This window comes from Apis mellifera, linkage group LG1 (assembly GCF_003254395.2).
Source record: "Apis mellifera strain DH4 linkage group LG1, Amel_HAv3.1, whole genome shotgun sequence".
Taxonomy (NCBI): domain Eukaryota; kingdom Metazoa; phylum Arthropoda; class Insecta; order Hymenoptera; family Apidae; genus Apis; species Apis mellifera.
The window spans coordinates 2,590,512-2,607,627 of NC_037638.1; the positions used below are offsets into that span (position 1 = coordinate 2,590,512).

At 41.4% G+C, this 17,116-nt stretch overlaps 1 protein-coding gene across 1 annotated transcript; it reads left to right on the forward strand.

The window, feature by feature from the left end:
- Window positions 1-6,677: 6,677 nt before the first annotated feature.
- Window positions 6,678-10,779, forward strand: LOC100576147 (fork head domain-containing protein FD4). The gene has a single exon (XM_006559882.3). It carries the CDS (start codon window positions 7,198-7,200, stop codon window positions 8,473-8,475), a length of 1,278 nt encoding a protein of 425 aa, XP_006559945.2. The 5' UTR covers window positions 6,678-7,197; the 3' UTR covers window positions 8,476-10,779.
- Window positions 10,780-17,116: the final 6,337 nt, after the last annotated feature.

The window sequence follows — 17,116 nt, forward strand, 5'->3', positions numbered from 1 at the left end:
ATCGATTAATGACAGAAATATATTTCTATAAAGAAGATATATTATATATTTTCTTATTCATTAATAAAAAATTTTAAACCAATTTAATATACAAATATTCCTTTTATCGATTAATGACAGAAATATATTTCTATAAAGAAGATATATTATATATTTTCTTATTCATTAATCAAAAATTTTGAACCAATTTAATATACAAATATTTCTTTTATCGATTAATGACAGAAATATATTTCTATAAAGAAGATATATTATATATTTTCTTATTCATTAATCAAAAATTTTGAACCAATTTAATATACAAATATTTCTTTTAGGATAGATTAATGACAGAAATATATTTTCACAAAAAAGATACAGCATGCTTTCTTATTTATTAGCCAAAAATTTATACAAATATACAGGAATATATAAAGGAATATACAAATATTCCTTTTATCGATTAATGGCAAAAATATATTTTCAAAAAGATATATTGTACTTTCTTATTTATTGGCCAAAAATTTTGAACCAATTTAATATACAAATATTCAAATATTTTATCGATTAATAACAAAAGTATATTTTCACAAAGAAGATGTATTATACTTTCTTGAACCAATTTAATATAAAAATATTCCTTTCATCGATTAATGATAATATATATATTTCCACAAAGAAGATATATCGCGTTAGAATTTAAAAACCATGACAGCCAACATATGTTTATGGAACATGGAAGGAGGAATCGTTAGACGCGATAAAAGGCGATTAATATCAATTTAGGGGAGGAAGGACGGATCGAATGAGCACGTTCAACAGAAACCGTGTTATTCTCCACGGACTTTGGTTACCTCTCCATTGACACCGCTCACCAACTGAAGCTCCACCAAGCTCCGTATTTAGAGAACCTAGGAAAACACTCGAGTTGTTGCGACAGCCGCCGTCTCCACAACCGCGTCTATGTTTCAAATCGTTTCAACCTCGCTCAACGTTTGCCCATTCCCCGAGCCTTGCTTGGCCACGGCTTAATAATAACCCATTTCGTATTTACCGGTGTCACGATTCTTTCGAACACAATCCTCCTCGCCCGGAGGAGCAACAACCTTACGAGAAGACGTGTCATGCTGGGAAATGAAAGCAAATTACCGTGCTCCACAAATTGGAAACTGGAGAATCTTGCCCTCCCCTTTCTTTCCTGGAATAATTTCGGGATAATTACACGCATTGACGGTGTACCACCGCACTTAGAATCGTCGAGCGACCGATTATTACTCAAGTTTTTTTCATTATCTCTTCGAGATAATCATTTCGAATTATATTAAAGATATAGTTAGCTGCAACCATTTACATAGAATCTATGATATTTCTTTTTCCACTTTTTTTTTGAAACACTATTTGTCCCTAAAATTGTCCACGTAAATGGAAGCAACAATTACTCTAAGTCTAAACTGGAAATATAAATATAAATCAAAATAAAATAAGAAGGCGCTTTTTTTCTGTTCGAGCTCGAAAGCTTCGGAGGAGGGAACCGCAAAAGTGCGGCAAATTCGAGAGTCATCGGAACGCGTGCAGCGGAAAATTAAGTAAATCGGTGGCCCCTCTCCCTTTGTGGGGCCGAGAAAGGAGAAAGGAGGGTGCTGGAAGAGAAGAAGGTGACCGGTTCCCTTTTCAACGCTGCGACTCCACGCCCATCGTTTCACGCGACAATGGCCAGTGTCCCGCGACAAAAGGCTAAACACCCAAAATATTGGCGAAAATCCTACTGTCCTCCCCTGCCGGGCGGAACGTTACCGTTCTCAAGTGCAGGGAGAGAGAGAGAGAGAGAGAGGGAGGGAGGGATAGTGGACGGACACGAGCGACGGGCTCGAAATATCTCGAAATTTAATCTATCCCCCTTCCTCTAATCCTGTTACACGGCCAAACGGTCACGTTTCAACCGGGATCGCGGAATCGAGAAGGTGGCACTCGAGGAGATCCTCTCTCGAGGACTTCCGCTCGAGGACGCGTCCACGCGGCAATTCTCTTTTTAAAGGTCGGCCGCATTATCGTATTATTGCGGGGGGCTATTGTGGGATCGGCTCTTTCTCCCTCGGTTCTGAATAATACCTAATTGTAAGAAGGAAAAATTATAAAGTGACGAGTGAGAGTAAGATGAATTTACTTTTAAATTAGAAAAATCAAACAACTTTTCTATTTTTCATTTAATTTCCTAGTAACCGAATAACTGCTCCATTGTGTGGATAATAATTGTTACAAATGCTATTTTTCAATTTCTTTCTGCTATTCCATTGCGTTCACGATGGATACTCGATCAGTTCGACCACGAACGATTCTCTCTTCGTTTACCCCCGAAGAGTCTATCATGCCTCGTTAAATCTCGAAAGGCCGCTGGTGTAAACACGAATGGCATCCCGCGAAGGGATCCCCCCTCTCTCTTTTCCAAGCTTCCGCTTTCAAGTGGCGCGCATTCGTTATTTCGTCGTTACGCGCGTCATCGCCTTCTCGAGGGCACTTCTCGGTTGAACCCCTCGAGAGTGGTTCGACGCCACTTTTCTCGAGAACGGATTATCAATCGATTATAACGGAGGGAGTTTCCTTCCGAAAATTCTGAAAACTCGAAGATCCACGAACGTGATCGAACGTTTTGGATTACGCGAAGGAAAGGATTTCTCTCCACGAGAATACTTGGATGGTGAAAAATTTCTGGGTAACAAATTTCTCTGTATCACAGTGTCTGTGCACAACCGTTTTATACTCCATTACCGAAAGAAGATCCAAGAATCTGATGAAATCTCACGGCGGGGAAACAGGGAAGCCCCCGACGGGACCGGGACGATAGAGTTTATAAATTATGAATATTTAAGCAGTTGGAGCTAGTAGTAGAAGTAGGGGAGGGGTATCTCGTCTCGATGTACCCAGAAACGATATTTTCCTATCTCAAGCGCAATAACGTCGCTCAGTGTAAAAGGGATGCTTAGGAAACAGGATGGTACACGTCGCTAAAACGGTAGCATCCCTTTGAGAGGCAGCGTCAAAGCTAATGGACCTTCTTCTCTCCTCTCCACGGGGTTCTCTCTATCGTGTTTCTCCTCGCCTTGTACCGGTTTCTCTCCTCCTTCCCCCACTCCCTCCGCTCCGCCTCTCCCTTTCTCCCTTTCTTCCACTTTCTTCACCATCCGTCCGTCCGTCCGTCCGTCCGTTTCTCTCTCGACAAAGGAGGTCAGGAAGGCAGAAGCCCTGCTAATGTTTAGTACCAGTTGATTGCAAGCTCGTTAGAATATGCATAAAGCGCGCTCGTTGTTAAATGCTCTTTCTCTTCTCACCACAGTGTGTGTATGCGTGTATGTGTATGTATTCGGGGCGAATTTAATGGATGCGCCGCAGCAGCCTTCCTTCCTCCTTCCTTGATCCGTGTGCGTCTGAATACGCGTGCAGATATCTGCTTCTCGGATAGGGAGAGGGGAGGGGTCTCCTGGATCGAGAGGCGGAGGGAATCGGGGTGAAAATTAATTAGGCGCGGTGGTTGTATGGGAAATAATATATCTACGATCTTTGAGATCGTGAAAGGGCGATGTTGGAGCTTGAATGGAAGGGTAGGGAGGTTGGAGATAGGATGTGTATGCTCTTTATCTGGGCTCAAGTAAAAGAAACTTTGATTCTTTTAATCGAAATTATTCACTTTCCTGCGTCTGTTGTTTATACGAATAAGGAAATAGCGAAAAATTATTCCTTTTTAATATTTTAGGAAATTGTACAGAGATAAACGAAACGAAGTTGCAGCGATTCAAAGTTTTCCTAGAATTTTTAACAGACCTTCGAATCGAAAATTCGTCTAATTCATATTGATATTTAAAAACTTGAATCCGAGTAGAATTTAATTGGTATTGTTGATGGAATTCCAGGTCGAAAACGTCCGTCCCCGACGCGAGAAATCTTCAAGTTTGGTTTATCGGATAGACCTACGTTCTCGTGCGAGCGTTTAAGGGGAGTTTGAAAACCGATTAGGAGTGTATTTGGAAGCATCAAAACTAGCGGATACCTCGTGCAATCCCGGTCCACGAAACTCCGCCGTCCGTTACAACGGAGTTGGCGGACCCACCACGACACACATTTATTAACCTCGTCTCGTATCCGTGGTTGCCGAGTATCCGAGTATTGCCTCTGGATTATAGCGGAGAAGTATCGGCAAAGCCGAGATTAACGTTGCGCGCAGTTTCACGAAGTTGTGTAAATGGATCGGCATCGAACCTAAACTGAATAAAATTCGAAATCGCGCCTTCCCGGAATTTTTCAAATTTCCCTCAAACAGAAGATACGAAACTTACGACGTTTCCCTAAAAAAATAATTTGAATACACGGACATCGCCTTCCTTTGAATCCTTTGATCCACAGGTTGAGGATTTTTACAAAACCGTTCCAATCTTTCACAGCTTCTAAAAATTCTACAGAGGAGAAAATGCTATTTATTCAATCCCATGATGTGACGTGTTCCAGTAACTCTATATTCGGTCCGATCAGATACGATTGCAAACCGGCGGGTAATAAGAAACGAGAGCGAGTTCGAGTGTCCAATATTTTCGCAGGGAGGAGGAAAAACTCGCTCGGATAAGATCGGTTCTCGTTCGAAGGTGTTGGCCACACGAAACCTCGGTGTCAAAACACACAATAAAATCGAGGCGAAGGAAGAGGATTTGCGCTCGGGATCCGCGCAATACTCGAAAAATTTGCTCGTCGAACTACGTGTGTATGTGTGTGCGCGCGCGTGTAGGTGTATGCACATGTTTCAGCGCGGTTGTAGGCCGAACCTGAGTGTATATAGATATCGGCCCATTGTGTCGTGGCGTCGGTAAAATGCTCTTCACGAATAATGGCGATAATTGTGACGAAATGGAGCGTCATTGTGGGGAAAAAAAGGTGGTGTAACGATCGAGCCGAGTAAGTGGCAGATGCATGGCCCTCGATTGACAGCTTCTCCGATTTCTTTCTTCTCGCCACCGTACATTCGTATTCTTCCTTTTAATTTACCTTTTTCTCCACTACCGTCTCGTTTTGTCCGCCACTACTTTTTCTTTTAACATCTTCACGTCTAATTTCACACGGAAATTTCATATACGCAACGTTACGATTTACGATAGAATCGCACGGATTGAAAAAGAGCCAAATTCGATCGAAACCATCTCACCTTCGCTTTACAATCTTTCGAAGCCTACGCGAATCCCATGCGAAGTGTATTCACGAAATTTTCCCTTAAAGACGAGCGAACAACGAGAGATCGAAGGAAAACTGGGACAAAAACGGAAGTTGGTTGGAAAACGTTCGAGTCCATTGGATATATATATATATATATATATATATATATACGTAGCGTGTATACCAATTACATCGCAGCACGCAGCACACGGTCCAATTGACACGGGGGCCGTATTTCCCGTGCACGGGATACAGAGAAACGGAAGAGCGCGGGAACACAGTCGAAGGGGTGATGGGATCGCGTGGTGGTGGGGGGGGGGGGATGGTTGGGGCGCGGAGGGGCGCGAAGCTGTTATTTGCAATGAAACGCAACAATTGCAATCGGAGTCGATGCATGGACGTGTATGCGACGTAAACGCGCCATATTGGCAGCTGGGCCGGTCGTGAAAAATAGTGTTTTTGTGCAAGCCGAAACGGCAGATATGAAACCAGCATGGCGGATGCTTACAAATAGTTGCAGGGCGGCGCCTCCATATAAATGCCGCGTACTCCGCTCTCTCTTTCTCTTGCTCGCTCGCTCTTTCTTTCTCTATTTTACCCCGCTTCGCCTTTTGTTATTACGGCACGGAGGAGAAAAGGATTCCGTGTGAACGAACGGGAGGCCCTCCCCTTTCGAATTACCCCGCCGACTAAATGCGCCGAGGCTCGAAAGTTCTCGAGGTTCCTTTCATCGTTGCTCCAGGTTTTCCAGCAACGGATTCTTCTTTGTTGGCCAATGGTCAAATTAAAGGAATCGTTCCTTTTTCTCGTTTGGTGAATCGAATTTTGGAGAGCAAGCATCCGATCTATCGATAAGTGTTATTGGAATTAGAATAGATGTTGTTCTCGTTCTTCTCTTTCGATAATATTCGTCGTATACGCGTTTTTCGAGATGATGTACATTCAAGGTGCGTTATCCAAAACGTTTCTTCGTCCCAAAGTGAAAAAAGAAAAGAAAAAGAAAAAGCGGAGCAGAAAGATCTGTTCTTCTATTCGGAGAAGAAGAAGACGAGTGAGCAGGAGAGGCTCATAACCAGGCTCATAGTCAACGGATTCCCGGACACTCGAAAACGAGGCTGCTATTAACCGAACCCGAGCAAACTAGCGCTCTACGCTCTCTACAACGCTGCAAGATTGGAAGGGCAGGGGAGGAGGAGGAGGAGGGAGAGGGGGATTGAAACGCGTCGCGTCGCTGCTCTCCGCACGAATCGGCCCGCTATGATATCGAGCTTCGTGTAAGATAAGAGAGGAAACGGCGTCGAGCCAAGAGCGTGTCGGCGGCGAGTCTCGGGCCGGCTCCCACCACCCCCGCGCGCCTAGATTACGGAATTCAGGATCAATATCCATGGTGGTAGGTGTGGCGGTTCGGTCGCAGAGGGTTCCATCTTCGAGCCGTCCTCCCGTTGCTTATTGGTCGGAGGATCGGCACACCGGTTCGAGGGAGCGCGTTTGCCCGAACCTCGTGCACCGTTCTCTGCCGTGGACGGGCGGAGCTTGCCACACGTTTCTCCCCCTAGGAGCTAGTGGGGGAGAAAGCCATCGGTGCTCTCCTGGCGCATCGGCCGAATCGTAAATCATGACCAGTCGGTCGCACGGAGCGCATCGTGGCAAACAGGCTGAGAACCGTTTCGAAAACATCGGGGCCCCCCCGAGCGCGTGAGAGTGCGTGATCCATCGATCCACCCGATCTCTCCGATTCTTCGCCGCCGCTCGTCGATCGGGATCATCGTTCGTGCCCGCGTAATCGTCACCGAGTAATAATCGCCTCTAACCCTCGTCTTTGCGACAGTGACATCGCGTCCTCCTCCTCCTCCTCCTCCTCCTCCTCCTTCTCCTTCTCCCTCCCTCCCCCTCCTCGCCCGAATTTAATTCGATCCGCAGCGTGACGCTGGACAGGATCCGTGGAAAAGTTTGATGTGGAACGTGAAGAAGGAGATAGAGAATCGGAACGAAAAGTGAATCTAGGGATATTACTCGTTATTAATCATGTGCAGCAACGAAAGCCCGCCACCGGCCAAGGAACCGTTGGCCGTCGGTCTTGGCAACCCAATGACCGGTTTCTTGCCCGGCCTCGAGCACTACCGGCTTCAATTGTACCATTACGCGATGGCCGAGAGATTGAGGCTCGCCCAGCAGCTGCACCCCCAGCACCCAGGTGTCGGCCACCCGCCCTCCACCGCCCCCGCTCACCTGGGAATGGGACCGGGGTTCCCTGCCCCCCTGCCCTTGTACCCGGCGGCGGCGGCCGCGGCCGGATACCCGAGCAGGCTGGCCCTGTCCATGGCGTTGCTCCACCCGCACCATCAAAGAATCCCCGAGGAGCCGAAACCGCAGCACAGTTACATCGGTTTGATCGCGATGGCTATACTCTCGTCCCCCGAGAAGAAATTGGTTCTGTCCGACATTTATCAACACATATTGGAGCATTACCCTTACTTTCGTACCCGTGGCCCAGGGTGGAGGAACTCGATCAGGCACAATCTGTCGTTGAACGACTGCTTCGTGAAATCGGGGAGAAGCGCGAACGGGAAGGGCCATTACTGGGCGATCCATCCCGCCAATCTGGAGGATTTTCGCCGCGGCGACTTCAGGAGGCGCAAAGCGCAGAGGAAGGTACGAAGGCACATGGGTTTGGCGGTGGACGAGGAGCCGGACAGTCCAAGCCCGCCGCCTTTGCCGGCCACCCCGCCCCCGCCGGCCACGCTCGGCCCCCCCGTCGCCTCGCAACCGATGACGGGAATTTGGACGCCCCATCATCACCATCATCCTCCTCACCATCAACAGCAGCAACAGCAACAGCAACAGCAACAGCAGCAGCAAACGGCTTTTCAGAATCAAGGCGCGAGGCAATCCTCGTCGACGTTTCAACCGTCGAGGAAGAGGCAGTTCGACGTTGCGTCGCTGCTCGCGCCCGACGACCAACACCATCAGATCGAGTCGGATCTGAGGTCGGCCAAGTCGAGGAGGTTCAGCTGCAGCGAGGACGAGATGCACGATCTCCAAGAGGCCGAGCAGGACGAGGAGGACGTGGACGTGGACGTGGTGGCCGAGACGAATGCCCTCCCGTCGCCCAACACGCCGTCGGCAAGCCCCGATTCCAAACTCGGCGTCTCGCCACCGACCGCCACCCAACTTTGGACCAATCAGGGTATTCAGGGCGCGACGGGCCAACAGTTGGCCGGCTTGCATCTTCAGAATCACTTGCAAGGTGCGAGGAATTATTACGTGGCGGCTACGTCGAGTACCGTCGGGCCGACCGTCTAATGGACTTCTGCTCTGCGCACGAATAATAATAATAATAATAATAATAATAATAATAATAGTAATATCGTGGCCCGAGTGTTTCGCATTTCTCTCGATTCTGTTCCTCGGAAGGACTGTTTTTCGCCTCCCCTCCCCCGTCGATGGCGATGCTCGACGATCGAATCGTGAAAAGCTGCTCTGGAAATTCGCGCGAGCTACTTCTAAAAGTGACTCTCAGGTGACGGGAGGGGGGGAATTTTTTTTTTTTTTTTTTCCTTTTTTTTAATCTTGGATCGGTTAATAATAAGCCGATCGACGAACGTTTTACGTTCTTACATGACCATTGTTGGTGGTAACTAGTCGTGCCAAATTGCGAAACTATTTTTTACCATTCCTTCTTTATTATTATTTGGCGATTCGAAAAAGTAATAATTTTATCTCGAGACTAATGATTTTTATTTATAAGATCGGGGCCCTATTTGCATGACAATTTATCAAAGACAAAGATTAGTTGTTTTCTTTGAATTATTACTTTCTCCGTCTTTTAATTTATTGTTAATTATTATTACAAGGATGGATATCGCGTTTGCTGATGTCTGTCTGTTATGATAATCTACGAACCCGTCTTAGTTTGAACCTTCTTTGGAGGGCGGTAAATCGGTCACGACTTATTCGAAAAACCGTTATTCCAAAAACCGTATGCATTCTCGTTCAATGATCACATTTTCAGCCTTCCAAAGGGGTCCAATAATTAAATCGCGAAAGGGTCCAGATTAATGTAATTAATCTATTTGTAAATAAGATCTAGTTTCTAGTTGCTCGATAGTAGTTTATCGATTCATTGCGAGTGAACAATACGGTGCAATACACGCTTGGTAATTTTTCTTTGTCGTCCGTGTTTATTTTCTTCATTCTTTTCTTCCTTCTTTTTTCGCGCATTTTAAACAACGAATTCCCCCGTTCGCTCCGTTCGCCTTTCGATTCAAGATCGGTGGGTTCCCTCAAGTTATCGAACCCGATACCGTTTCTCTCGATTCGAGTCCGGTACTTGATGATCCATGTATCGTGAAACACGTGTCTAGGGAACGATTTTATATATATGTATTGTATAAATATAAATGTGTAAGGAATACGCGCATACGTGTAGTCGGAGATAGAAGAATTTCCACGCTCCGCATCCACAGTGATTTCGAGAAAGATACGATTGGATTCGATGATCTTCTCTTTTGGGGGGGAAGGGGAGGGTGGGTCGTTAACCTTTTGCCAAATGATCACGGATTTCGAAAAACCATTGTTAACAAGTGAATCGACGTTGAAAGGTTAACGATGCGGATGTGTAACAAGTGTAGATACATTGCCACGTGATGATGAAACCACGTTCGAGATCCGATTTCGAAGAAGAATTCGGTGAGTTTGAGAGAGCAAGAAAAAATTTTAACATAAACAGTTTTAGAAAACAGAATAAGATAACGGATTGATTAAAAATAAGATAATTGATTGATTTCAAATAATTTCAAAAGTATTCAAAAACTAAGCCAATAATGATAGAATCTATACATTTTTAATAAAATTAATAAAAATTGTTTCGATGATACGCGATTTAATTTTTGAGTAAAATAAATTATTAAAGGATATCAAGTGGTACTGCATCTACACGCGATCTCGAATATCGATATTACTCGTGCCAATCTGTGGGATTCTGTTAAGGAAAAAAAATTTGTACATAGATAGAAAGGGAAAGAAAGAGAAAGGACAGAAATACGTGTGTAATATATAATTTCCAAATTTCTTTTTCTCCCCCCGCGAAAAAATACGAAATTCGAATGCTTGGGGCATTACATCAGACTGAGAAACGGAAACCGCCTGTTCAAAGTGTAATATAAATTTCGTTCGAGAAGGAAAATTTATCATCTCTTTATTATATCATCGTACGATACAGAAATAATATTATTCTGTGCAACAACCCATCCTCCTCCCCTCTGTATGTATGTATGTACGTATGTATGAATGTATGTATGTATGTATGTATATGTACCTATATATACGTGCCTACGTATAATTGAGATGTATCACGATTAACTCATACAAACACACGCACACAAACATGTTGTACACACCGCATAGTGGATATATAAACGGACGGATAGATCGTGGTACGATTGCGAAGAGAGATATACACGGAGGAATATTACACGGTTTTTTAAAGATTACCTCAAGCAAAAAAGTACAGATGTGTCGTCGACCTGTCTCTCTAGATTCTCAGCGCGGAACTGCCGCATCTCGATGCAATCGAAGCTGAAAAATAAATTTCTGTTCCCAATCAATCTTCATCGTTCGTTTCATTCTTTTCATGCCCTGTCCTGTTTCCGCGAGTTTGATTAAGGGAGGGGATTGGAATTGAAAGAAGTATATCTTGATTATATTTGAACGTGTTCCTTCAGATTCATTAAATCAACGAGCACCGTGATTAATTACACGTATGTTTATATTTATTTCGAAGAAACTTGATGTGATAACTTGATTTGCAAAATTATTGGAATTATAAATTAATCGATAAGTATATTTTTGAGAGAGTTCTCTCAAAGTGTACGTTTGTCATCGGATAAACAGTTTCCAATAATTTAAAGATGTTTACTTTTCTCGGTTATTATGCTATAAAAATGTGTATACTTTCATTCTGAAATGGGATTGAAATGCTGGAAAGATTGATTGAACACGCGCGATCCGAGCAATAAATCATCATCGTTAAATAGTTTCTAGATGCTGGCCTATTGAATAGCCGTGTGTATGTTGTAAAATATTATTTTCCAACAGGAGGGGACGAATCACAAACTCGTCACTGTTTAACATCGAAAAACAAATCACGCACAATCGAGGTCTCTTAACACGAATACCTTCGTGTTATTTCTCCTTTTTTTTCTTTCCTCTTCTTCTTCTTCTCTTTCTGAACGTATATTCTCCCGTTTATAGCGAGGAGAGAAAAATGCAAAAAGTTGACACAAACATTCCACGTACATTCGCAATGGAAAAACGCATATTGATCGTACATTTTATTTGTCGTAATAACAAACGTGGCTTCCATTCGTGCCCATTTAGTAAATGGATAATAGAGAAAATACGTAGATCTTTTGTTGATTGTGTCTTATGTAAAAGATTGGATTTCTTTCTTCTTTTTTTTTTTTTTTTTTTTTGCAACGTTGAAAGTTTTGCAAAGCATATTGGAAATATGTTAATGAGTCGGACACGATTACAAAACGAGGTTGAAAATGCGAAGTTATTGATAGAATATTTCAGGTAGAAATGACAAATACGAAGAAAGTGAATATGAAAATCTTTTTTTTTTTTTTTTTTGAGTATTTCACATTTGAATTATAATATTTCCGATTAAAACTAATCATTTTAAAAAAAATATCTTTATTACGTTTGATCATCAAATCATTGATTGAAGTAAAAATATTCTTTTTCATAATTTCAATCCTGATCTGACGATGAACAAATATGTAATAAAGATCTTTTTAAAATGATTAGTTTTATTAGAGATAAATTTTTAATTTTCCAATTAAGTAATTATTTACAGAAATTTTAATAATTATTATTGAAGAAAAGGGATTAGTTTATTTGATCTATTCTACAACATCATTTATATTGTTTATAAATAGATATAAACAATTCGACGCATATAGATATCGTATATATATACTTTATAATAATATCTACGTTCGAGTTTTGTTTCAATATTCAAACTTCTGGTACGAGTCGTGGTTGAATTTGTTATTCAGAGCAGAAAGCGAGATAAACGGAATAAATATTGTTGTATCGCATAACGAAAATTTACATTCACTTAAAAAACAAAAAAAAAAAGTGTGTCGACCGATTCTTGATATTTCTTTCTAATAATTATTCGAAATCGTGACTAGTCCGAATAAAAGCTCGATAAGAAGAGACGTGAGAGAGAGAGAGAAAAAAGAAAAAATGTTTGAGAACGCAAAATCAAATTTTCGAAAACGATCTTGTCTTATCGCATATGAATTCACCGGATAATGAATTCGAATGCAAACGAAAAAAACGGTTGAAAACAAATTCTTCTGTATCATAATACTTTTATTTAATTTTTAACATACATAAATGACGAAGAAGTTGGCGAGAAGTTACGGTAAGTATCAAGAAATATTTATATTTTTTCGTCAAGTGTTTTCCGAACTTTTATTCGATTCTCTCTTAATAATAGTATAAATAATTTATGAATCCTCGTATTTACACGAAATAAATATTATTCGAATGATGCTACGCGAGCATGGAACACGGAGAAATTATAATTAAAATTCTGAAAATAATAGCGGGGAAAAAAGAGGAAGAGAGAAAAGAAATTGGAAATTCTCTCTTTGAGAATGTAACTTTCGAAAGAAAAAAATATTTAACGACTTCAATCAAGTTCGAAACAAGAGAAATATAAAATTCGAATTCAAGGGAAGAGAAAAGTGTTTATTATTTTCCTCGACTTAATTTTTCATCCTTTCGAGGATTATTATTATTATTATTATGTAATGCGCGTTAATAGTAGTTTAATAATCGGGTTTAAAATTGATAAAAATCGATGCTATTTTGCAGGTGTTTGGTAATGATAATGCGACGGTGTGATATTAGGCTTAAAACGCACTTTCAAGAATATATATATATATATATGTATAATCATTTTGTTCGGGCGCTCGGCTTTTAGCCGAGTTTTTGATTTTAACGGTTCGCTATTAAAAGTTTTGCGAACAATTTAGCCGGCGGAATCGCTGTTCAAGATACAGCGTTAAAATTCGTAATTAACCGAGCTGCGGCGGCTCCCGTCCCCGACGCGTTAAATATGAAATCTCAGCTGCCATTTGAATTTCAAGCAGAATCGAATTCCGCGCAGCTGTAGTACAATTTTAAAAATTGTTACGTACGTTCCATTATTTATCACATCGCTGTTCGATCAATTCGTATCGCACAATCTTTTGCAAATTTTCATAGACATTCGATGAACTCCGTTTTTAACACGAGTTAGTTTCCTTCACGAATCACAACGAAGCAACATTTCTTCTCACCGATACGTTTCTCATCGAATATTAGAAAGAAGAAGAATATTTTATGTTTGGAATTTTTACAATTTCCAATTCCATTATTTCCAAATTGTTTCTGTATCATTATATAAGGAATAAATCGTATTACTTCTTTGATCGATTGTTAATTAATATTATTCGAAAAGAAAGATAATATCGAACAGAGAAAAGAAGTTGATTCGATAAATTTAATCTTTGCAAATCATTTGAAGGGTACGTTCAACAAATCGTGTTGTAATATTCGTTCGAAATAATGAAAAAATAATTTTAGATAGAAATATATATCTGTCGCTTGAAAAAGACCAAGTTTCTTTATATGCTTCGATTGAATTTTCCCTTTTGAGGACGGTTTCATAGAGAAACTTTTCCATGCACGGATATATTTGTTCCAAAGTTGGAGGATCGACTCGCCTTGGTCCTTTAATTTTCTTGGACGAGTAAAAATGTAACGTCTTTGTATATAACATCGTGGACGGAATCGAACGGAAAGGAAAAATTTTGCGGAAAAGAGAAAAGGATCAAAGTGTATTTTGGCTTAGTTTATTTTAAAATTATTCCCTCCAGCTTGTATACTTACCCAACAGACCTAAATACCCTTTATCCTCCTATTTGACGACTTTCGATCTGTTTGTCGCAAATAATGCCCTCGGAAAAATCTGTCTCTAATGAGAAATACATTTGTTCCAGGTTGTTGGCTGGAAATCCATAAGACAAATCCTTTTGTTCCGCTAAACTGTGGATAATCTGTTTTTCTTGAACTGCTTCTTAACTGTTTCATCCCCATGTAATGGCCATAATTGTTTCTTCCATTCATAGAAGAAAATTCGATGAACTCGTTTTTAGCACGAGTTAGTTTCTTTCATCACAACAAAAAAGCAACATCATTGGATATTAAAAAAAAGAAGAAGAATATTTTAAGTTCGAAATTTAAAATTTGCAAAAGATTGTAAATCTTTTGTAGAAAAGAAAGAAAAGTATTTTCCACGAACGATTTACGCGAAAGAGATGGACGCTCTTAGATCGGGATGCTTGTTGGTCCCAGATTCAGACTTTCGTTCTTTGCGCGTCAGCAACAATGCAAGATTTATCGAATTTTGCGGCAAAGTGTCCCATTGTCTCACGATTCATCAAATGAAACCTTAAACGGCCGCATTGCGAGCGTCAACTTAATCCTCAATGATACACCGGCGCAGAGGAGAGGAAGCCCCGATCGTGGAAACGAAAGCAATTTGTTAAATATTGCTTCCGACGATGACAAACGACACGGATACGGGATCCCTCGATTTCCTCCGTATTCAAGAAAATGCTTAAACTTCGTCTTAAATATAATTAATTACGAAACGTACGATAACAATTCTCTCGGTGATTCGTTCGTTAAGAGTTATCTTTGAGATAAGATGAAATAAAACTGGAAAGGGAAAAAAAACTTACGAAGAAGGCAGGAAATTTGAGAAGGGGATGAAAAATGATAGAATAAAATTTGTGAAAAAAACAGTGATCGTATTAAAAGATATTTTAAAGGATTAATTTTACTTATTTAGATACTTCAAAGGATTTGAAAACTTGTTTTTTCACGAAGGCGAAAAGAAGTATCGCGTGAAAATTCCTCCTCGGACTAGTTGCTCGCGATCGACATTCCCAGAAGGCTGCACACCGTTGCGTTAGAAAAACAGTGAGGTCGGCGTTCGCCCGCGCTCGAGCTGTGCAAACGTCGCTCCGGTTTGTTGTTCCAAACCGACTAAACCGATCTATCGTCCCGAGTTTTCGAATATTTAACAAACAATAATGACGTGGCAACCGTGAAACGAAATCATCGAAGGCGGATCGTGGTGAAGAGAAACGTGCTTGAAACGGATGGATCGAAATCGACCTCTCACTTTTTCAACAGCGAATCTATTTCCAACTTACTTACCTAACTTACCCCCTAACCTAACCCTTCTCGAATCGAATTCTCCTAGAGATTGAGCGATCTCCAACTTGTGCCGATAAACACCGCAACATAACCTCCTCGTAATCGATATTCAAATATTCAAATCGAATTTTCAAACAAAACTCTCGCTCAAAAAATTTTCCAATTCCTCCTTCGACGATTCCTCCTTCGAATCTCTCGGAATCGGTGGAAAGATGGCGGATAAAAAGAAGAAGAAGGAGGGAGGAAGGAAGGAAGGAAGGAAGGGAAAAACGTTTGGAAAAATCCGATGGAAATCAGCGTTGGGACGCGTATATATCTCGCCGGACGTATTTAGATCAGATTGCCGGATCTCGACCGCGTCCGCTCGCGTTTGTTTGCCCTACACACGTCTCGCGTATACATGCGCATAACCGATGACGGGCCTCTGTGCGGCCGGCTGTGCGTGTAACTGGCTACGATGCTGGCTACGCCGCGCTACGCTGTCATACACACCGGATGAAGGGACGTACGTACACGTTGCGCACGGTATCGAGGAGGAGGATGTATAGTAGAGGCGCGTGCACGTCACGTAGTAGACACGTAGTGGAGAGCGTTTCGATCGTAGACGGTTGGTAGGTAGGTAGGTAGGTAGGTAGGTAGGTAGGAGGGATCGCGCAGCCGAGCAGAATCGGTTGATCTTGTTACCTCGATAGTTGTTACTCTGCAAATGGATTTGCGGCTGCGCGGATTAGGATCTAGCCTATGGCATCGGGCCGCCGATACCAAGAATGCTTTCCGCTTCCCTCGTCGGGAGATTGGCCAGGGTTTTGAATTACGAGAGCTATATATATATAGCCCCCTAGCCACCTCCTTTGCCACCGTTTCAAAACGTTCGCTCGAACGTTTGCGAGGATTTTTCTCTGTTAAGGAACGGGTGGTTTTCGATCGTGGTTACGGTCTAATTTTGAGACGAATTTTTTAAATATTGGAGTACCTTTTGCAATAGTGATCCGATGCGTTCGAACGTTTAGGAGGAGTTTCTCTGTTAAGGAATGAGTAGTTTGTGATTGAAGTGGATGAAATTTTGAGATGAATTTTTTAAAAATTGGAATATTTTTTGCAATAGTGATCTGAGGAAGATTTTCTCTATTAAGGAAAGATGATTTATTTTTGAGACGAATTTTTTAAAAATTGGAGTACCTTTTGCAATAGTGATCCGATGCGTTCGAACGTTTAGGAGGAGTTTCTCTGTTAAGGAATGGATTTCGTTTTTGATCGAAGTTGGAATCAAATTTTGAGATGATTGATTTAAAGATGGTTTGTGATCGAAATGGATGAGATGAATTTTTTAAAAATTGGAATATTTTTTGCAATAGTGATCTGAGGAGAATTTTCTCTATTAAGATGATTTATGATCGAGGTTAGGGTAAAATTTTGAGATGAATTTTTTAAAAATTGGAATATTTTTTGCAATAGTGATCTGAGGAAGATTTTTTCTGTTAAGGAAAGATGATTTATGATCGAAGTTAGGATCAAATTTTGAGACGAATTTTTTAAAAATTGAAATAAAAATCTTTTGCAATAGTGATATATTCGAACGTTTAGAAGGAGTTTCTCTGTTAAGGAATGAATAGTTTGTGATTGAAATGGATAAAATTTTGAGATGAATTTTTTAAAAATT

Coding starts and splice junctions, on each gene's coding strand:
- LOC100576147 (XM_006559882.3), top strand. CDS start 7,198: ATGTGCAGCAACGAAAGCCCGCCACCGGCCAAGGAACCGTTGGCCGTC.